This window comes from Cebus imitator, unplaced genomic scaffold (assembly GCF_001604975.1).
Source record: "Cebus imitator isolate Cc_AM_T3 unplaced genomic scaffold, Cebus_imitator-1.0 Scaffold339, whole genome shotgun sequence".
NCBI lineage: Eukaryota > Metazoa > Chordata > Mammalia > Primates > Cebidae > Cebus > Cebus imitator.
Genome location: NW_016107654.1, coordinates 1,857,258 through 1,879,090, shown reverse-complemented (window position 1 = coordinate 1,879,090; position 21,833 = coordinate 1,857,258). Strand labels below are relative to the sequence as shown.

Here is a 21,833-nt window from a genome sequence, read left to right as displayed (position 1 = left end):
GCGCCTCCTCAGAGCCCCCGCGCCTCCTCAGAGCCCCCGCGCCTTCTCTGAGTCCCCGCCTCCTCAGAGGCCCCGCCTCCTCAGAACGGGCTTCTTCTCAGAGGCCCCGCCTCCTCAGAGCCCCCGCGCCTTCTCTGAGTCCCCGCCTCCTCAGAGGCCCCGCCTCCTCAGCGGCCCCGCCTCCTCAGCGGCCCCGCCTCCTCAGAGGCCCCGCCTTCTCAGAGGCCCCGCCTCCTCAGAGTCCGGGCTCAGTTCCCCAGGCTGCACCGGCCCCTCCGGCCGCCCCACCAACCCCCGGCCAGGACGGCCCCACAGCGCAGCGCACACCAGGACAAGACCCTCAAGCCCAGCAGCGTCTGGGCCCCTCGTGGGCACCAGGCAGTGGGCGCTGCTCCTTGGAAACCCGGGATAAAAACACTCCGCAGCAGGAGGAAGAGTCGCATCCGGGCTGATGGGACTGTGGGGACGCGTCCCAGGAGGCGGCCTGAGCACAGCGGCCCCGGCGTGGCTGTCACGGAATAAGCTAGTGGGTCTCCACCCAGCGCCCGTCCGCGCAGGTGCGGCCAGCACAGAGCACGCAGAGGGCCCCGAAAGCCTCCAAAACCTTTAATACCGAGGTGTGGATGCTCTCCACATGGAAAAGGGTTTCTCTACCCCTCGGGGCCAAGCTCGAGTGCCAGGCAGCGAAAGGGTTTCCCGCAGACGCCCCTGGCCACCCAACCAGCCAGCCCGGGGCCTGTCCGCAGGGTCGCCCTTACCGCAGCTCCGGGGGGTCCAGGGCGCCACTGAGTCTGCCCCTCCGGCCGACGGCATCTCCCCCAGGCGCAGGGAGCCCCAGATAGGGTCCGTGTGTGAGCTGGAAAACACAGGTGCATTCGTGGCAGGGCCAGGCCCGTGGAGAAGGTGGTTGGCAGGGAAGTCTGGGGGACAGCCCCTCACTGAGCAGGAACCTGGGCTCCCGTGGCCTGGAGCAGCTCTCAGACCCCCAACAGTGTGCCCAGGGTGGGACCTGATGGCCAAAAGCCTGGTTGGGGAAGAGTCTGAGACCTGGGGTCCAGGAGGCACGGATGAGCGGGAGGCAGGGGCGAGCGGGAGGCAGGGGCAATCAGGAGGCAGGAGTGACTGAGTGGCAGGGGTGAGTGGGAGGCAGGGGTGACTGAGTGGCAGGGGCGAGCGGGAGGCAGGGGTGAGTGCAGCGAGTGGGAGGCAGGGTGAGTGCAGCAAGCGGGAGGCAGGGGCGAGCGGGAGGTAGGGGCGAGCGGGGGGGTGAATGGGTGGCGGGGGCAAGTGGGTAGCAGGGGTGAGTTGGTGGCAGGGGTGAGCTAGTGGCAGGGGCGAGAGGGAGGGGTCTGAGCATGTGTGCCAGCATGGCAGCATGAACCAAGGCTGCCAGCCCTCATGTGCAAAGCATGGTGCCAAGCCTGGCTGCCCGGGGCTCTACACTCAGACCCCAGGGGGAGCAGAGGTGTGGATGGCCAGCTTCCAAGGCCACCGTCAGGCCCTAGGGCCAAGATCAGTCTCCGAGGCCAGCGTGCTCATCGGGACCACCTTGGCCATCTCCTGAGGACACTGCCCACCAGGCCCGGAGCAGAACAGGGTCCTGCATCAGCTGTGGCCCTCACCCCACTGCTCAAGGCTGGCATTGGAGGCTGCAGGGTGACCCATCTGGAGAGCACCTGGGGCTGTGGCCACGGAGGCGGGCACGGCTGGACCCATACACCTGCCCCCACACAGGCCAGCCAGCACACAAGGCTGACAGAGATAGGAGCCAGGTGTGGCCGCTGGCCTTTCCCCAGTTGGTGGCTAAGAGGGAGAGCAGCAGCACTGCTGGGGTGAGGGGACTTCGGGGTGCACAGAGAGACAGGCATGTGGGTGGGGCACGTGCCGAGCCTGCATCCGAGAGCATGGCCAGTCTCACTGCACGTTTCTAATCTGGGCCTCATCTGTGCTTCCTGGTACACAGGGACCCAGAACCCACGGGATGGCTGAAGATGCTGCCCACACCTGTGTCCCAGGGGTTGTGGGAGGGGGACATGCCCTCCCCCAGCAGCCCACAGGGCCCATAGGTGTTTGTCTCACACCTGCTGTGGGCAGGGGCTGTTCGGGTCCCAGTGATAGTGGTGACCCCCCAACCCAGCCCCACCTACGTTCCCGGTGCTGCAGGGGAGCTAGACGTGTGCCCAGGCCATGAGGGGCTGCATAGCGCCCGGGAGCACAGGCCTGCAGAAGAGTGTTCCGGAACCCAGGCTGGGTGGCTGGAAGCGCCTCCACCACTGAGTGCTTATGGGCCCACCCCTGACCCAGAAACTAGTTTGAGGCCCGAAAGGTGGCTCACACCTGTAATCCCAGCACTTTGGGAGGCCGAGGTGGGCGGGTCACAAGGTCAGGAGTTCGAGACCAGCCTGGCCAACATGGTGAAAATACCCCGTCTCTACTAAAAATTCAAAAATTAGCTGGGTGTGGTGGTGTGCACCTGTCGTCTCAGCTTCTCGGGAGGCTGAGGCAGGGGAATCGCTTTAACCCGGGAGGCGGAGGTTGCAGTGAGCTGAAATTGCTCCATTGCACTCCAGCCTAGGCAACAGAGCAAGACTCCATCTCAAAAATAAAAAAAAGAAAAGAAACCAGTCTGAGAGGTGGCCGGGATCTGGGGCACCTGGGAGGCTCAGCATGGGAGACTCGCGAGGGGGCTGCATGAGCCTGTCCTGCAGCTCCAGCCTGTCAGGTGGTGCGTGGCAATGGCTATTTCAGAAGAAACAGGCCAGGCCCCTTTCCTGACTGCCTGAACAGGGGCGGAAGCCTTCGAGGCCCCAGCGAGCCTCTGAGCCTCTCCCTAATCCCTGCTCTCCACCAGCCTGGGTCCCTCCAGGCCACAGTTCATGAATATGATTCTGCCTCTTGCTGCCTCTCCACCGCCTTGGCAGGGCTGTGCGGCAGAGTACGAAGCCCAGTGCCTAGCTCTCGTGGGAATGTTGGTGCCAGCACCACAGGGCACCCGGCCGCACCTTGGCCCCTCTGGCTGGACCTAGGCTGGGCCAGGAACGTGGAGACCTCAGCCTGGGTCTGCCCTTGGAGGCAGATCTAGCTGGTCCCCCAGGAGCCCGAGCCACTGAATTAACCTCTCCAAAAATTCCCACACACCCCCACTCCTTCTCAAGCACCACCCCCACCCCTTAAGGGCTGGACAGAACAGGTGGCAGAGGTGAGGGCTGGCCCGATGCTGCCCTCTTCTGGTTGCAGTGACCCAGTTCCACAGGCTGGGCAAGGCTTGGGCAGCGGGTGGGGTCAGGGGCGAGATGGGGTACAACTCAAAGCCCTGGCACAGGCACCAAGCCCACCATCCCTGAGGTCAAGGGGGGCTTCAGGAGAGGAAACTGGTGGGGTTTCCTTGGAAGGATGGGCAGGAGAGACATCAGGCCAGGAAATGTCCCAGCTGAAGGAGAGGAGGGGAGGGGAGAAGAGGGGAGAGAAGAGGAGGGAAGGGTGAGCTTGGGGAGGGGCATCCCCTTCCCCCACGTGTGGACTCTGAGCCACAGTCCCTCTGCCTACAATGCCCACTGTCATCCAAGTGCTATCCATGGCATCTGCCCTCACACCCTCAGCCACCCAGCAGAGGACAGCTTGGTGGAGGGGGGTGGTGTGACAAAGGCCCTGGGGCCCAGGGAGCTGACGTTTCAGTGTCCCTGGTGGATCTGGTCACATGCTGAGGAGGCAGAGGCCTTCCTGAGAGACAGCTGCCAGCCTGGCCTCCTGCCCGCCCCGCCCATAGTGCTGAGTTTTCGAGCTTGGGTTCCGGGGCTGCCTGGGGAGCGGCTGCTGAGGCCGGGCTGGGGTCCCCCACCCAGGGCGTTTCTGTCAAGGTCAAGGACAGAGGGGTGAGAGTGACCAGGAGTGGCCCAAGAACACCTGGCAGCACGTGGTATGCAGGGAGCCTCGGGGACCAGGGGGCACTGCTGGCCAGGAGGCCCTGGATCCCAGCCCACCCCAGCAAGAGCGAGAGGTTGGCCAGGCAGGTGGGCTCGGAGGACGATTTTTGGCAGGGGTGGGGAGTTTTTCAGGAGAGGAGGTCCAGAGTGTTCACAAATCCCCAGGAGGGACTGGAGACCATGGCTGCTGCCGCGGAGGCTCAGGTGCTACAGAGGCTCAGGTAGTGCAGCCTCCATCACAAGCATCTAACTCACTTTCCACCTGCAAAGCCCCCATGGACTGAGCCTGCTGGGCTCCACTTCAGCCTGGGGCTCACTGGGTGGGGCTGCAGGCGCTGGGGTAGGACAGATGCTTCCCCAGGAGAAGGGAGTTGGGGCCAAGAGGGGCCTGGGGTGCGGGATGGGCACAGTGTCCCTGGGAAGGGGCTTCAGATGCATCTGTGTGACGTGATCCCAGAGAGGCCGAAGCCCGCGCTGGGGATGAGAGCCAGGAGGGGTGTGAGGCTCTGTAGACAGGGGCCCTGAGAGCTCAGGTGGGGGCTGGGATGGCGAGAAGCACCCGACTCACTGCCCCTGCACTCAGCCTGGAGCAGCAGATGAGAGGGAGCTGAAGCCACAGCATCCCCGAGGCCCGCAGGCAGACGGGGCATTTGTGGGGAGCGTGCCTGACATGGGTTTCGCTGCCCCAGCCAGTGTCCAAACCAGCACCACCTGCTCCAGGTCCCTGGCCGCGGCCTCTAGACCAGCACGATGGGGACACACAGGGGTGACATGAGAGGCAGCCCCTGAGCGCAGGTGGCAGGTGGGCTTACCTCCCCGCAGAGGTGCCGAGGGCCTGGAAGAGGGCCACGCCTCTCTGCAGCCTTTTGTCCAGTTTCACGTCCACAAGTCCCTCTTCTGGGAAACCTTGGAGAAGAGGACACCTGGCTGCACTCCCTGGTCAGCCAGGAGCACGGGATGGGGCGCCCAAGCCATCCACAGTGGGAGAGCTGGGGCCACACCTGACATGGGTTGGGGGTGTGGGGAGCCTCCCTGGCCCTCAGGCCTCTCTGCTGGAGGTAGGGTAGAGAGGTGGAGGGAAGGAGTCACTAGAGCAGCCTCACCATTCCTCTTCCAGAAGACAAGACAGGGGCAACAGCTGCTGCGGATGCCATTCACCACGCAAGGGAGCCCATGCACACCACGCGCCACAGGAGAGAGCCCACACACACCATGCACCACGGGAGAGAGCCCATGCATGTCACGTGGGAGGGCCCAGGCACACTGTGCTGCTCAGATTCCCTGGCCAACCCCTGACTGTTGTCCTCCTATCCCCACTTCCAGGAAGAAAACCAAGGCTCAGGGAGAAAATGGGGCCCCCATTCCTCCCAGCCCACAGGAACCCCTGACCACCCAGCGGTCACCATGGCCCAGGTGCTGGCCTACCTCGGGGCTTGCTCTCGTGGTGGGCCCTCAGGCTCACGCTCTGCTGTTGCTCCCAGCTGGGGCCCCACGGCAGTGTCTTGCCATCCAGGAAGAAGGTGGCGGGGAGAAGGGGCTGGGGCTGCACGCTGGCCCAGTCCCTGGGCGCCCCTCTGCCCCCGTTGGGCCTCAAGCCTCCAGGGCAAGCTGGGGCGGCAAGCGTGGGGGCGGCAGGCGGGGTGTAGGGCCGTGAGCATGGCAGGCCCAAGGCTGGGTCCCCGATGGTGTCCGGTGCCTCGGCACCCTGCAGCTTGGCGGTGAGGCTGTCAACTCGCTGCTTGAGGACTCTGGCTGTGGTCTCTAGCGCCTGCAGCCGCGCCTGCTTATGCTGGAGGTGCAGGGGGCTGGAAGTGCCCAGGTGCTCGGCCTCCTTTGGGTCCAGGTAGATGCACAGCCCCCGGGGTAGGTAGCGGGCAGTCAGGTCCTGGGGCTCCAGGGATCCCAGTGAGGGTGAGGCTAACAGCAGTGCGGGGGCATCCCGGCCATCTTGGGGGCCCCCGGTCCCTGGGGGCTCTAGGGTCTCAGCACAGTTCCAGGCTCTGTTCAAACACAGGCAGAAGCTGCAGAGAGAGGAGTGGACAGGTCAGCCCAGGCTGGCCCCAGCAGGGCGCACAAAGCAGGCGAGTTTGGGGGTGAGCATTGCAGCAGCATCTGTGACCGACCCAGTGTCTGTCCACAGGGGCCAGGGAATCAGTGACGGTATCCACGCAACAAACCATGCAGCTGCTGCAAGGAACAGGACCAGGTGTGGGCGAGGGTACAAGGAATAGGGCCAGGTGTGGGCGAGGGTACAGAGGAACTGGATCCTGAGCACTGCTGGTGGGAGTGTAAGACAGTGCAGCCGCAGCGACCGGCAGTTTGGTGATTTCTCAAGAAGTCAAATATAAGCCCGGTCGAGGTGGCTCACGCCTGTAATCCCAGCACTTTGGGATGCTGAGGTGGGCGGATCACAAGGTCAGGAGATCGAGACCATCCTGGCTAATGCGGTGAAACCACATCTCTACTAAAAACACAAAAAATTAGCCGGGCACAGCATCAGGCGCCTGTGGTCCCAGCTACTTGGGAGGCTGAGGTAGGAGAATTGCTTGAACCCAGGAGGCGAGGGTTGCAGTGAACCGAGATCACACAACTGCACTCCAGCCGGGGCAACAGAGCAAGACTCCATCTCAAAAAAAAAAAGAAGTCAAACACAGAACCCCCATGGGTCTGGCACTTCCACCTCTGGCCATGTACCCAGAAAAGCTGAAGTTCGAGTCTCAAAGAGATACTTGCACACCCATGTTCACATCAGCTTTACTCACAACAGCCAAAAGGTGGAAGCCACCAGTGTCCATGCAGGGACAAATGGAGAAGCGAAATGAGGTCCACTGATGGGGGAATAGTATTCACCCTTGAAAAGGAAAGCAGGCCCGACACAGGCGACGACGTTGCCCTTGGTAGAATGAGTCAGGCACAAAGTGAAGCTGGCCCAACGGTCCCCTGGAACTCGTGTTCATGGTTTCTTTTGAATAAACATAGAAATGAGCCCTGCCAGTCTCAACACATGAGAAAGTTTTGTCTTATCTGAGTTCCTTTCTCAGGAAACCTACCATCAGGCCTCCCAGACAGAGTCAAGGAGCTGAAATGCACCAGATCACCGCATCTGGGCAAAGAGACACCAGAGCCCTCGTTGGTCCTGCCTGCTTCCTTACCCCTCCCTAGTTCCTGTTTCCACATGGAACTACATTCCTTCCCTGAGAGGCAACCCCCACCTTTAGTCAGGGAGTTGGATTTGAGACTGAGCCCCCATCTCCTTGGCTGCAGCACCCAATTGAGCCTCTTCCCCGGCAGTGCTCATTGTCTCTGCGATGGGCCTTCTGCGTGGCAGGAGCAGGACTGAGACCGAACCCCTGGTGTTTCAGTAATGAAAAGAACAAACACGGTGTGTTCCCACTCCCGTGGGGGCTCTGGGACAGGCAAGTCCATCGAGACAAGAAGGAGAATGGCGGCTGCCAAGGGCTGGGAGGAGATGGAGAGTCAGCGTTTTACGGAGAGAGTGTCAGTTTGGGAAGATGAAGAGTTCTGGAGAGAATAGAGATGAGGTCTCACTGTGTTGTCCAGGCTGGTGTCAAACTCCTGGCCCCAGGTGATCCTCCCGACTCAGCCTCCCAAAGTTCTGGGATTACAGGTGTGAGCCGCCGCGCCCGGCTACAATGTTTTAGGTGGAAAAAAAAAAGATAAGGCCGCGATGAAGAACGTTGAGGCCCTGCAGCCGCTCAAGATGCCAGGCCCGAGCTCACCAGCGTCCGTCGTGCAAACAGAGCCTGACTGTGGGCAGCAGGGGAGGGGCTGCCCCTGGGGTGGGCATGGCACAGCAGGGCCAGCGTGGGACGCTCACTTGGTGGCACACTCAGGCCCTGTGTCCTCATCTCACTAGACATTGACAGGAGCTGCCCCTGGGCTGACCCAGACTCTCGGGGACTGATCCCAAAACAAGCGTTTTCAAGACCAAATGGACCCAAAAGCAGCCAGAGAGAGAGGTCGGGTCTTGCAGAGAGGGTGGGAGCTGAGCTCCCGGGGCCAGCCTGAGCCCCCAACACCAGCTGCCAAAGCTGCGCCACCGGCAGCCCTGAGGGAGTTCAGGGTGGGGCGTTCCTGGCAGGCGGGAGCCCCCTTCCCGGCCTCTGAGCCAGCTCCCCCTGCCCACCAGAACCAAGGGCATGCAGGACGCCTGGCCGTGAGTTCCTTACAGGTGCCCAGCGTGAGGCCAGGCCAGAGAGTGTTTGCCACGGGCCTGAAGCTGGGGCTATCCACAGCCCTTCCTGGGCGAGAGACAGGCTGGAAACTCACACCTGTAGTGAGACCCAGGCTCAACTCCCACAAGCAAATGGGGGGTGGTCTTCAGACCCCACGTGTGTGATTCACGATGTCCCCGGGAAGGGGCCTCCAGAAATTAAAATACACGGTAGTAAAAGCAAAACAGAAACACAGAAAAGAACCGAAAAATCAGCGCAGCAAGGAAGTGGGGAGAACGGGACCCCTGGTGCTGTCGGGGTCGGGAACCCGGGCGGCTACTGTGGAGAACAGGGTGCCAGTCTCCGAGAAAGCTGTACACAGAGGTGCCCGTGCCAGTGCCACTCACTCCCAGGCATGGACCCAAGAAACACAGCGCAGCAGCGGCTGAAGGAGGTGCGTGTGCCCGGTTCACAGCAGCCACGGGTGGGGCAGCCAGGCACCTGTCAGCCACGAGGCTGTGAAGACAAGGTCACCTGCCCACAGTGGGCATTATTCAGCCACTGACTCAATGAGCTCCAGCGGCAACACGGATGAGCCTGGGAAACCTCGTGCTCGGCGAGAGAAGCCAGACCTGAGCCGTGATCCCATTTAGATAAAGTGTCAAGAATAGGCAAATCCGGGCGGGGGGCAGTGGCTCACACCTGTCATCCCAGCACTTTGGGAGGCTGAGGCGGGCGGATCACCTGAGGTTGGGAGTTCGAGACCAGCCCGGCCAACATGGTGAAACCTCATCTCTACTAAAAATACAATATTTAGCCAGGCATGATGGCACACACCTATAATCCAAGCTACTCAGGAGACTGAGGCAGGAGAATCGCTTGAACCTGGGAGGTGGAGGTTGCAGTGAGCCAAGATTGCGCCATTGCACTCCAGCCTGGGCAAAAGAGCAAAACTCCATCTCAAAAAAAAAAAAAAGAACAGGTAACTCCATCAAGGCAGAAAGGAGACTGGTGACCCCAGAGGCTGGGGGAGGGGCTGCCTCCTGAGGGTGGGGGCTCATGGGGGATGGAATGTTCTGGAACTCAGTGGAAGTGGTGGTTGCACACACACGGTGAGGGTGTTAAATGCCACAGAATGTGCACTTATCATGGTGGATTGAAGTTTGACGTGACTCTGGCCTCAATGAGAACCTGCTCCAAGCAGCTGGGTGGCACTGTGGGTGGGAGTCGGCAGAGCCCACCCAACCTGAGGAGCATCTTGGTCATGAGGCAATGAATCGAGGCCCCAGAATACACCCAGAACTGTCCTCGGCCCAGCCCAGCCCACCCACGGCCCTACCCAGCACACGAAGTGCCTGCACTTTTGCGCCCACCTGCCTGGGGCTTCCTGGCCCCCCAGCACCACGCCAGAGGTCACCTTGCTCCACTCCAGCACGGGCGACTCCAGGCTCCCGGAGGCTTCCAGATCCTAGCGTAGGGGGCAGTGCCATCAGAGCCCCCGGCAGAAAGACCACATGCCCCAGCCTCAGCCTCAGAGCTGGGCCCTGGCCTCCTTTGGGGGATGCAGGCTGCCTCCCCAGAGCCCTGCAGGAATTGGGGCTCCCACTTCAGGAGCTGTGAGAGGTAAGGGAGTCTATCCCCCAGGAGCCCCATCGTACCCGGGGCAAAGGCACCCGGGTCTGACCCTGTGCCTCACCAGGGCCTCCAGGGGATCATCCACGGATGCCCTCCCTTTCTACAGGCAGTGTCAGCAACGCCACACAGCCCCGTGGCCCCGGCTGCAGCCCTCACCCGCCCACTCCCCGGAGGGCACCGGGGGCTGGGGGCAGCACCTGAACGCCTGAGCCTCTAGCCCCTGGCTGAGCTGAGTCCCCGAAACCCGCCCTCAGCACGTACCCCAGACTGTGCGGAACTGGGGACAAAGGTCACGATGCCAGGGGTGGTCTGGGAGACCACGGGGACCGCGGTGCGGAGGACGGCCTCCCTCTGCTGCCTGTAGACCTCCTGCAGCCTCCGGCTCCTCAGCTCCCGAGCGCGCAGGGCCGCCGCCTTCTCCTCCAGGGCCTGGCGCCGCCGCGCCTTCGCCTTCTGGCGCATGAACTCCCGCAGGGACTCGGGGCTGTGTCCTGGGAGCCCCCGGGGCCTGGGGCAGGGCCGCGGCGCGTCCTTCTCCTTCCCAGATGGGCTCTGAGGGAAGCTCCCTGTGGGCCTTGGCAGGGCATGCTTGGCACCTGAGGCAGGGGAGCCAATGCGTCTGCCCTGGGCCAGGGGGCCGGCCCTCTGCACGCAGGAGCTGCTCCAGGGGCGCTGGGCTGGAGGACCGGGCCTTTCCAGAGGGTTCCATGGACTGGGGACCGGGGCCTCCGGGTCTTCACAAGCAGTCCAGGCCCTCCGAGGACAGGGCTGCATGGCCACAGCACTCCAGCGCTGCCGGGGGGAGGCGCTCAGCTTTTCAGGGGGGCTCCCGGGCCTCTGGGAGGCGGGGCCCTGTCTTTGGGCCCCCCAGGCCCTCTGTGGACTGCAGGCCTGCCCTGCCAACGTACTCCAGGGCCGCCGGGAGAAGCGGCCCAACCTCTCATGAGGACTCTCTGGCCTCTGGAAGGAGTGGTCCTGTTTTGGGACCCCCCAGGCCCCCTGCAGGCAGGACTCCCATTCAGGGGAGAGGCTCCGGGGCTGCCAGGAGTGGAAACTCCTAGCCCTCTCTAAAGAGGAACGCTTCCCCTCCGTCCCAGCCCAGGGACTCTTAAAGAAGGAGCTGTGTGCTCCCGGGTCCCTGCGGGGGCCCTTTCCTGCCACGTCCTGCAGCCTCCGCTTTGACGGCCCGAGCTCCCGGCCCCCCTCCCGGCTCTGGGCCAGCTCCAGCCCGGCCTGGATTTGCTGGCGCAGGTCTCGTAGGATGGCCATGGCCGTCTGGATGGTCGCCGGCTGGTCAAAGGAAGCCAGGCTGGGTGTGTTCCCAGACGCCTGCTGGTCACCGTGGGTGGAGGTGGCACTCGGCCACCGGGCACAGACAGGCGAGCGCTTGGTAGTTGTGACTTTCCTGCTGCCCCCTGCAAAGACAGGAGCGTCAGGGGCGAGGAGGGGAGAGCAAGGCCGGCTCCTCCACCGGGCCGGAGGTGAGGAGCGTGGGGACGTCAGGGAGGCCCTCGGGCCCCTGCCCCTTCCAGTTACCCCCTGGCCACTGCGCCCATCCTCATAGGCAGAAGCCCTCTGAGGGTGGGCGCTGCACCTGTGTGATGAGCTGCCACTCTGCACATGCTAGCTGAGCACGGGTGGAGGGTGCCTGTGTCTGGGGAGCCCCTGCCAGCTCCCAACCTGCCTTTCTGCCGAGAGAAGGCCTTGGCAGTGTGCCTGCGCTGGGAGCTGGCAAGGGAGCCTCCCAGGGGCAGAAACCCTGTTCTCAGGCTTTGAAAACACATATTGCCCGAAGTCCAGTGTGGATGGCGGGTTTGGAGGGTGTTTGCAGGCTGCCGTGAGAGGCACCGACACCCCTTGCTTCCAGACCACCTGGAGCCTGGGCATCTCCTCCCCTTCCCCGCCCCCCAGATGCCACAGCAGAGCAGGGCAGAGCCCGTGGCAGAGGCACAGGTACCTAAGTCCGAGGCGAGAGCCGGGTCTCTGCAGGGGGCCTTGCTCTGGAACCCGCGGAGGGCGGGAGGGGGCCCAAGCAGCGACCTCACTAGAGCTTGTCCCTTCCTCCAGGCGTGCACGCCAGCCAGCTCCGAATCTTAAACAGAGAAAACACACACACAGCCGGGCTCCCCACGACCCTCTGGGCACTGGCCCAGGCAGGGAGGTTGGTGGCTCTGCGCAGCCCCAGAGGCCACTTCAACACTCCTAGAGGGCACAGCGGGGGAGGGGGAATCCCTCACGTCTAGGCTTCTGTTGGGCAGGGTGAGACCCTCAGCCAGTACGGGGCAAGGCTGAGTCTCAGGGCGGCCACAAGCAAGTGGCTTCCCTGACCCTCAGAGTCGTCTTCAGCAAAGCCAGGAAGACAGAGCCTGCCCCCACAGCCTTGCTGACAAAGCTCTCGGCACAGGCCAGGCCTGCAGCACGCGAAAGAAACGGGAGCAGCAGCGGCCACAGGAGTGACAACACCGGCCCTCGGCCCCTCGGCCCCTCAGCCCCTCGGCCCCTCAGCCAGGCTCCGCACGCAGCACGGGAGGTCCCATCGCCGCGGGCCACATGAGTCGAGCCACAGGAGATTCATCCACTTTCAAGCCAGCAGAGTCGGTGGTCACACAGGTGGGCAGCGGTGAAGGCTCCCGGCTGGCAGGACAGGGGGTCCTGGTCATTGCAGCCACAAACAGCCCCACATCCCGAGTACAGGTGAGCCTTCACCCACCAATGCCATCACGTGGCGGGCACTGCTCATCAAGGTGGCACTTCCTAGCCCAGCTCACCGTCACCTGTGCCAACACCAGACCCACCAGGCCCACAGGCCCCCCACCGAGGGCCCCGGCAAAGGTTGAAGCAGGGCGGGCCCTGACTCACATGCTCTCACACTCACACGCACTCACATGCTCACACGCCCTCACACACGCTCACACGTGCTCACGCGCTCTCACACACGTGCTCTCACACACGTGCTCTCACACACGCTCTCACACATGGTCACACACATGCTCTCACACATACACACACATTCTTACACATGCCACAACTCCATGTATTCACAGGCTCACACACACATATGCCATCACACACACTTTCATGCTCACACACTCTCACACACATGCTCACAGCTCCCTCAAGTGCTCACAGGCTCTCACACTCACAGATATGCCATCATACACCTTCACACTCACGTGCTCACAGGCTCACACACAACGAATGCTAGCAGGCACTGGCACACTCACTCTCATGCTCACACACTCACACACATGCTCTCACATGTGCTGTCACGTATGCTTACACATTCACATGCTCTGGCACGCTCACACATTCATGCATTTACACATGTGCACACACTTGCACACATGCTGACACGTGCTCACACATGGTCTCATGCTCACACACTTACAGACACACGTGCTCTGAACCTGCTCACTCTCACACACGCTACCACACTCAGTCTCATATGCTCTCAGACTCACACACACAAACACACTCATACACACATGCCCTCACATGCTCTCGCATACACACAAACATACACACATGCTCATATATACACACCCTCACATGTGCTCTCACATACACACACTCACACTCACACACATGCACGCTCTCACACACACACATGCACACTGTCACACACACACATGCACACTCACTCACACACACTCACACACGCTGCTTATTCCAGCTGGTTCCACAGGGCCAAGACCACATGTGCTATGGATCGCTGGCCCCTACGCCCCTTCCTAAGGCCCAGCCCAGGGCAGTTCCACCACGTGGCCTCGGGTCGAGACCACCATGAAGTATCAGCCAGGGCTCGTCCTGTCCCCCAGGAAGGGAGACTTTCTGCCAAATGAGGGTGCCTTGGGCAGGAACCATCCAGAGAGCTGAGCACCCAGGGGCAGGCTCCTGGACTGAGTCAGTGACTTCCCTAGCCCCCCGCCAGCCATGGCACCCTCCCTGCACTGCCCTGCCCCCTGGCCACCAGCCACAGGCCTGAAGCTACCTCTCCAGGAAGGGGAGTGGGCTGGGCCGTCACCCCCACCAGGCCATGCCCTCCCAGAGCCACATCCCCAAGGACAGGCTCCCTATGGCCACGCTATTTCCAAGACAGGACCCCAGGAAACACCTCACGCCCATGCCCACTTTAGGGTGGGAACCCCTTAAGGCTATACCCCGTCTAGGACAGGACCGCAAGGTAGAGGAAGGTTTAGGACGTGGTCTCAGGAGTCCCAGAGCTGGGTTGAAGTCTGGCTCGGCCACTCACCAGCCAGGGGCCTCAGGCAAGTGACGTAACTTACCTATGCCTCAGTTTCCCCCTCTGTAAAATGGGGTGCATATCTCATAGCACCTCCCACAGGGCCACACGGAGGTAGTGACGATCATTGTGGGGGTTGGGCCTGGAAGGGGGTCAGGATTCCGCTGGCTCAGGGTGGTGTCAAAGGCTGGAGCTGAGGCCAGCATGACCCAAATGCCCACGGCTAGGTTTCAGGGTGGGGGACCTGGTGTGGAGGGGAGCCCTGGTGAGGTTTCTCCATCCTTGTCCCTACAGCTGCTCCCCCACACAAAGTCAGCCAGGCTCCCTCGCTGGGGTGCTGGGCCAGGGACCCGCCTGGGGAGGGCCTGCCCGCCTGCCCGCCCGGCCCCTGCACCGCTGGCTGCTCGCTTCCCCATTAGCCCGCCAGAGGGTCCCGCTCGATAAATGGGTCCTGGTGGGCACATTTTTTCTTCCACTGAGCAGTTTAATGGCAATTAATTTTTTTAAGAGAGGATTTTTAATCTGTGGAAATGGATGAAGTCCCCAAGTGCCCTGTCAAAGTTCCGGGGCCGACCTAATCTATGATAAAAAATGCAAAGTGAGGTGATATAATCTGAAATTAAATATCGGGCTTCATTTTCCTTTGGCCCGGATGGATGAATATTTTATAACTATTGTGATTTAATTTTTTGTTAACTACAGCAAATTTCTAATTCATCCAATTCCCAAGTCCTGTGGCTCTGACCTCTGAACCGAAACTCATCTCTCCTTGGCCCAGCTGTGACTTCGTCACTGACAGAAACTAATGGTCAGCACTGTCAGGGTGACACGCTGCTTACGATGATGAATGTGGCCGGTGGCACGGCCTCTGACCCGGTGTCAGGCACAAAGCAGGTCATTTTTCAAGTGAGCCATGAAAAGAAAACAAACCAAAGACCTGGGGGAGGGAGGGGATGATCATGCAGAAAATTATTATATTGTACGCATGTTTCTGCGGCCTTCCAGAACCTTCTTGGTGCCTGGGTCCCTCGGTCTCCTTCCCCTCCTGCACGTCCTCTGGCCCCACCAAATGCACGCAGTGGCCCCGCAGCCCTGCTGAGCTCCCACCTCACCTGAGAGTCCTCCCTGGGCATGGGCACAGAGGCATTTGCTCTCGGCTGGAAGCTGCCGCTCTGCCTGAGAGCAGAGGAGCCAGGGTCTGATGACGCCAGACAGACGCTCAGCACCTGGGCACATACAGAGCACACGCCATGCGGTGCCCCTCCCCACAGCCCCAGGGCTATGATTGCTCGCACTGTGGGGAAAGTGGTATGGAGCTTCACAGGAGTGGCCATGAGCTGGCGCTGCTCACACTTAGGGTAAGGGTCCGCCAAAGCCAATCTCAGCACCTGGGGGCTCTTGCTGGTGTCCCCAGACCCTGTGGTTCGGTGGCCCAGGACCCAAGCCTGGAGGGTGGCCTGGCAAGCTGCCCAGCCTTGGCCCCAGGTGCACATGGCCGGGCTCCCAGGTTAGGAGCGCTGACCTTGGGCTGGACGGGTAGGAGGCTCTGCCTCTGTGCGGTCCTGGCAGGCCGTGGAATCTCTGTGACCCTCAGTTGCCTCATCTACAGGATGGGAGCAAGACTGCCTACCTCGGCAGGGAACCAGGAGGCTTCAGTGAGCCCACAGAGTGTGGGCGCTGGCCATGCCACTCCTCTGACCTTGAAGACGCCCCAGAGGGAAGTCCCGGAGGGATGCTGCCTGCCACTCGCCCCCCGCAACACTACTGAAGGGCAAGGGCAGCTCTCAGGTTTGCCCTGCAAGCTCCAAAACCCATGCCCAGGCCGCTGGGTCTCTGCAGGGTGCTGACATCCCTGCCCGGTCCTCAGGGAGGAGATGCCTGGATTATAATTTCCTCTGACCACTGGTAGCCACCCTCAGCATTGCCTGACTGGACTCTCCGGGAAACACAAATGAAATTAAGCGCAATGCAAGCGTGTGGCTGACTTGCACCTCCATGCGCCTTCGCGGAGTCCCCAAGCTACTGGAGACAGTGGGGTCTGCGGAAGACCCTTTCCCACCCCCAGGTGTGCAGGTGGAAGGAGATGTCCTGGGCTTGCTTATTAAATGCGACCTCATGACAAAGCAAGCAAGCACGGCTCCCTCAGCCAAGCGTGCCCTGAGCTGCCCACCACACGAACACCCATGCCGGTATCTGTTACTGCTCTGAAGAACTGTGGGCTGCAGGTGCCATGAGCTATGGGTGCTGTGGGCTTCGGGTGCCCTGAGCTGCAGGTGCTGTGATCTGTGGGTACTCTGAGCTGCGGGTGCCGTGAGCTGTGGGTGCCGTGAGCTGTGGGTGCCGTGAACTGTGGGTGCCCTGAGCTGCGGGTGCCCTGAGCTGCGGGTGCTCTGAGCTGCGAGTGCCGTGAGCTGCAGGTGCCGTGAGCTGTGGGTGCCGTGAACTGTGGGTGCCCTGAGCTGCGGGTGCCCTGAGCTGTGGGTGCCGTGAGTTGTGGGTGCTCTGAGCTGCGGGTGTCATGAGCTGTGGGTGTCGTGAGCTGTGGGTGCTCTGAGCTGCGGGTGTCGTGAGTTGCGGGTGCCGTGAGCTGCGGGTGCTCTGAGCTGCGGGTGTCGTGAACTGCGGGTGTCGTGAGCTGCGGGTGCCCCGAGCTGTGGGTGCTCTGAGCTGTGGGTGCTCTGAGCTGCGGGTGCCGTGAGCTGTGGGTGTCCTGGGCTGTGGGTGCTGTGAGCTGCAGGTGGCAAGAGCTCTGGGTGCCCTGAGCTGCAGGTGCCCTGAGCTGTGGGTGCTGGGAGCTGTGGGTGCTGGGAGCTGTGGGTGCCGTGAGCTGCGGGTGCCCTGAGCTGCAGGTGCCCTGAGCTGTGGGTGCTGGGAGCTGTGGGTGCCCTGAGCTGTGGGTGCCCTGAGCTGTGGGTGCCGGGAGCTGTGGGTGCCATGAGCTGTGGGTGCCCTGAACTGCGGGTGCCCTGAGCTGCGGGTCCCGTGAGCTGCGGGTGTGTGCTACACTGTGGTTGAACAGCTCTGTTTTCTTACAGACGCGCCCAGCCCCCCGGTTTTGAGAGGACAATAGTGCCTGGTGTTCTGTGGACTTTCACTTTGTCTCAAGGGACACGCCCCTGCCCGGACAGGAACCACCTGCTGCTCCGGTGGTGGCCAGGGTCACCAGTTGCCTGGGACACAGGTCCTGACGCTCCAGCCGGGCCTCCCGATCCCAGGTGCCCTGAGCAAGCCTGTGCACACGGCAGTCCAGCTGGCCAGCCCCAGCCCCAGCCCCAGCCCCAGAAATGAAAGCCATCTGCCTACCTAGTGTGCCAGGATCATACATGCCCATCCCCAAGCCCTGCCAGGGCCCCGAATAGCAAACCTTACCTTCGTCTTTGTCTTTGGCCACTCTTCTAGGGGAGGGCGACTTGGGGGTCTTCTCCCTTTTGCAAGAACTGCTTCTGATCCTTTTGGGTTTTTCCCTTAGAACTTCAGCGAGGAAGAGAAGGGAAGGAAGGGAAGGAAGGTGAGCAGTAAAACCACACACAGGCCCCATCACTCGGCCACCCTGGGGTCACGAGAGCCATAAACATTGCCAGTCCCGCTCCCGGTCAGCAAGAGCCAGGGTAGGCGGCTAATGCTGAGGACAGGGTGCCCGGTCTGACTGTCACGTCCCCTGCAGAGCTCTCCCTGGGGACTGCCACAGGGCACTCGTCCCTAGAGAGCCGGGCACACCTATTCAAATTCTCTCCCGGGTGTCCGGCGGCCTCCCCTCCCGGCCCAGAGGTCCTGAAGACAGGAGCCAGTTTCTAATCTCTGAATCCAGCACCCAGCAGGGGGCCGGGGCGGTGGGCACTCGGGACCATTCACTGAGTGAAGGAATGACTGGGCGGGCCAGGCCCCAAGTGAATGCACAGAGCAGCAGCGTCTGGACTGAACATCTCTGAGGCCAGAGGCAGGAGGAGGGAGGGCAAGACCTGGAGGGGCCGTGGCACCGCGGGTGGACCCTTCTGGCTGACAGGAGGAGATAGTGCTGAGGGGGCAGAGTTTGCTCAAAGTCGTGCAGCAAGCGCAGCGGCCACCCAGAGGGCTGCTCCCGAGCTGGCTGCCCGTCTTTCCCTGCATCCCACCTCCTTCAGTCTCCGCACGGCTGGGGTGGGGGCACATCTGGGAAGCCACAGTGTCTGACAGGTCTCCCACAGGTGGGGACTCACAGACGAGGACCCTGGCCAAAGGCGTCTCTGGGCCTCCAAATGCCACTTGGTCCAGGTTGGGCCTGTCCCTCGGTTTTCCAGGCCCTGACCCTGCTGGCAGGAGGATCTTCAAGAGCCAGGTAGGTCCTCTTTAAAGGACACAGACTGTGTGACCCCACTCTGCACAGTCACCAGAGTTGCCAGGTCCACAGAGACAGGAAGCAAGAAGGTAGGTGCCAGGGCCTAGGGGAGGGGGACAGGGAGTCAGTGGGGACAGAGCTTCAGCTGGGAAGATGGAAAGTTCTAGAGACGGAGGGTGGCAATGGCTCCACAGCTCTGAGAATGTGCTTACCGCCACTGAACTGTGCACTTAGAAAAAGGCCCTCCCACTTCAGGAGACCGAGGCAAGCGGATCACAAGGTCGGGTGTTTGAGACCAGCCTGGCCAACATAGTGAAACCCCTTCTCTACTAAAAATACCAAAATTAGCCAGGTGTGGTGGTACACGCCTGTAATTCCAGCTACTTGGGAGACTGAGGCAGGAGAATCACTTGAACCTGGGAGGCAGAGGTTGCAGTGAGCCGAAATCATGTCACTACACTTCATCCTAAGCAACAGAGTGAGACTCCGTCTCAAAAAAAAAAGAAAAAAAGAAAAAGCCCCTCCTCCATGCCTGCTTCTGGAGAGTTCTCAAACTGGGGGCATGAAAACGAGGCTGCCCGGAGCTAGTGACCGACAGGATGGAGTGGCTGAGATCCCTCAGTGACCCATTGCTGGGTCCTGAACTTGACCAATGGGCCCCAGTGGCTTCCCTGGGGCAGGGGCAGCCTCCTGGACAAGCTGATGCCATAGGGATCCCCCTGGAAGGTGGAGGAGGGAGAAGCAAGCTGGTGCTGGCCGTGGGCTGAGGCAGAACCAGATCTGTAGAGGCAGGAGTGCCAGGAATTACCGGGCTTGGGGAACCAACTCTGTCCCCTGCTATCCGAGGGGCCAGCCCTGAACCCCGCCCACATCTGCACTGGCTCACACACCACACAGGAGGGACACCCCCAAATGTGTGCCAGTGGCTGCGGCCCAACCAGACCTCATGGAGAAGCCACCAACCCGGCCCCCCCCAGCCAGCGCCGCACCACTGGGAGGGGCAACAAATGTCCTCACGAAGACGCACGTGATTCCCCAAGCCCCCTCCCCTCCTTCGTTCTGGGTCTCAGGAATCTTGCCGGCGTCTGCCTCTCTCTGGACTGGAGAGAGCTCCCTGCATCCATATTGCCCCAGCGGCAGACTGAGCCTGCCCAGTTCACAGCCACTCCCCGCCTAGACCTCCGTGGCTCCCACTGTCCAGGATGAAGGCCACGTCTTCCAGCCTCCAGCACCAGCTTCTGCGCCTCCATCCTCACCCCTCCCGTTTGTCAAGCAAATGAGTGAGCAAAACGCTGGTGGGGCCCTTGCTTCCAGCCCAGGAGCTGGCAGGGAACTGGAGGGCCCCAGGCCCACTCCCTGTGGCTGCCACATAGCCACACAGAAAACCCCTTGCCTATTTTGTACAGGAGATCTCTTGGAAAAAAATTTTAAAAACGCCCCTGCTCAGGGCCTGCCTGGATTCCAGCCCCACTGGAGAGGCAGAGGCTTAGAACACAGGCTCCAGATAATGGCAGTCGGGCTCCAAATCCCCACTGGGCCTCTTTCCACTTGGAGTCCTCCCTGACCCTCAGTGTCTTTGTCTGTGAGTGTGGTCCAGGATGTGCTGCCCACATTATGGCCTGAGCATCTAACCCGGAGCACCAGGACAGCCACCCACAGAGCCACTCACCAGGAACCTGGTGCTGGGAGGGCCCGGAGAGCTCGCGCCCCTGGCCACGGGATGCCTTGTCTTCAACTCTGCGCTCAGCTGCACTCAAGATGCTGAAATCTGGAACAGGGTGAAAAGCGGAAGGCAGTGTGAGAAGGCATCCACAGAGAATCTCCGAGAGAAGGCACCAGTTTGGCAGCAGCTCAAGAGCTTATTTATTTATTTATTCATTTGAGACAGGGCCTCACTCTGTCCCCCAGGCTGGAGTGCAGTGGTGCGATCTCAGCTCACTACAACCTCCGCCTCCTGGGTTCAAGTGAGTCTCCTGCCTCAGCCTCCCGAGTAGCTGGGCCTACAGGTATCCACCATCACACCTGGCTACTTTTTGTATTTCGAAAGCCTTCTTCTTTTTTTGGAGGTGGAGTCTCGCTCTGTCACCCAGGCTGGAGTGCAGTGGCGCCATCTCAGCTCACCACAACCTCCGCCTCCCAGGTTCAAGTGATTCTCCTGCCTCAGCCTGCCAAGTAGCTGGGATGACAGACACCTGCCACCACACCTGCTTAATTTTTTGTATTTTTAGTAGAGATGGGGTTTCACCATATTGTAAAGGCTGGTCTCAAACTCCTGAGCTCAAGTGATCTGCCCACCTCAGCCTTCCAAACTGCTAGGGTTACAGGCTTGCACCACCACGCCCCGCCTTAAAACCCTTTCAATAGCGCCTCTGACCGATGGCCCAGGCTGAGAATGCACCCCATGAGGCCCATCAGGACCTGCACCAGTGCCTGGCACAATGCCGGCATCTCGTATAGAGCGGAGCCCCCAGGAGCGAGTCAGGACCTGCACGCCCCCAGGCCGTGCACTGAGTGGAACCGGGAAGGAGGTCGCACAGCCTGGGCCCCAACTTTTGTTCTTGCAAAAGGACGTCATGACTTAGAGGGGTGCACCCCAAAGTGTTCGCTCGGACAGTCATGGGGGAGGAAGGTACATGGGAAATTGGAATGATTTTTATTCCATCCTTTGTGCTTATTGTACATCCCCCCCAAAAAAATATGCACTGCCTTAAAAAAACAGTCACAAAGGACAAATTCTATGTGATTCCACTCATATGAGGTCCCCAGAGTCGTCAGATCCACAGAGACAGGAAGTAGGAGGGAGGGTCCGGGGCTGGGAGGGGATGGGAGTGAGTGTTTCGTGGAGACAGAGCTTCAGCCTGGGAAGACGGAGAGTTCTGGAGACGGAGGGTGGTGTTGGGTGCAGGACACTGTGAATGTGCTTAGTGACACTGAACCGTGCACTTTAAAATGATTAAGACAGTGCCTTTTATGTTATGCATATTTTATAATTTTTTAAAAAAATCAGAAGTTATCTTAAAAATAAAGGAGGTGGCCAGGCGCAGTGGCTCATGCCTGTAATCCCAGCACTTTGGGAGGCTGAGAGGCAGGCGGATCACCTGAGGTCAGGAGTTCAAGACCAGCCTGGCCAACATGATGAAACCCTGTCTCTACCAAAAATACAAAAATTAGCCGGGCGTGGTGGCAGGTGCCTGTAATCCCAGCTGCTTGGGAGGCTGAGGCAGGAGAATTGCTTGAACCTGAGCAGCGGAGTTTGCAATGAACCAAGATTGCACCACTGCACTCCAGCCTGGGTGACAGAGCGAGACTCTGTCTCAAAAAAAATAAAAAATAAATTAAAACAATAAAGGAGGAAAAAGCCTTCCCTGTTTTCTTAGGAAAAGAGTGAAATACCTGGACACTGAGAGAAGCCGAAGGCCTGGCTCTCTACCTCATTCCAACCCGAAGTCCTTTCCAAGTTCTCTAGTTACCACCCCCACCTCGACCCCCACCCCGACCCTAACCTGCCCCCCACCCACACCCGACCCCTGTAGAAAACTACT

General features: G+C 60.9%; 1 protein-coding gene across 2 annotated transcripts in view; it reads right to left on the bottom strand.

The window, feature by feature from the left end:
- LOC108287323 (coiled-coil domain-containing protein 187) overlaps positions 1–21,833 on the bottom strand; it is a 40,123-nt gene that overhangs the window by 6,333 nt on the left and 11,957 nt on the right. Inside the window, exons 3-10 of one of the 2 annotated variants that reach the window (XM_037730275.1) lie at positions 19,961–20,059; positions 17,346–17,447; positions 11,691–11,825; positions 9,995–11,148; positions 9,472–9,566; positions 5,349–5,944; positions 4,736–4,829; positions 759–856 (exon numbers count right to left, since the gene is read on the bottom strand). In XM_037730275.1, the coding sequence (XP_037586203.1) occupies positions 759–856; positions 4,736–4,829; positions 5,349–5,944; positions 9,472–9,566; positions 9,995–11,148; positions 11,691–11,825; positions 17,346–17,447; positions 19,961–20,059 (2,373 nt within the window). Of the gene's footprint in view, positions 1–586; positions 857–4,735; positions 4,830–5,348; positions 5,945–9,471; positions 9,567–9,994; positions 11,149–11,690; positions 11,826–17,345; positions 17,448–19,960; positions 20,060–21,833 lie in introns of those variants that run through there. The other variant, XM_017505662.2, reaches the window with a different exon arrangement.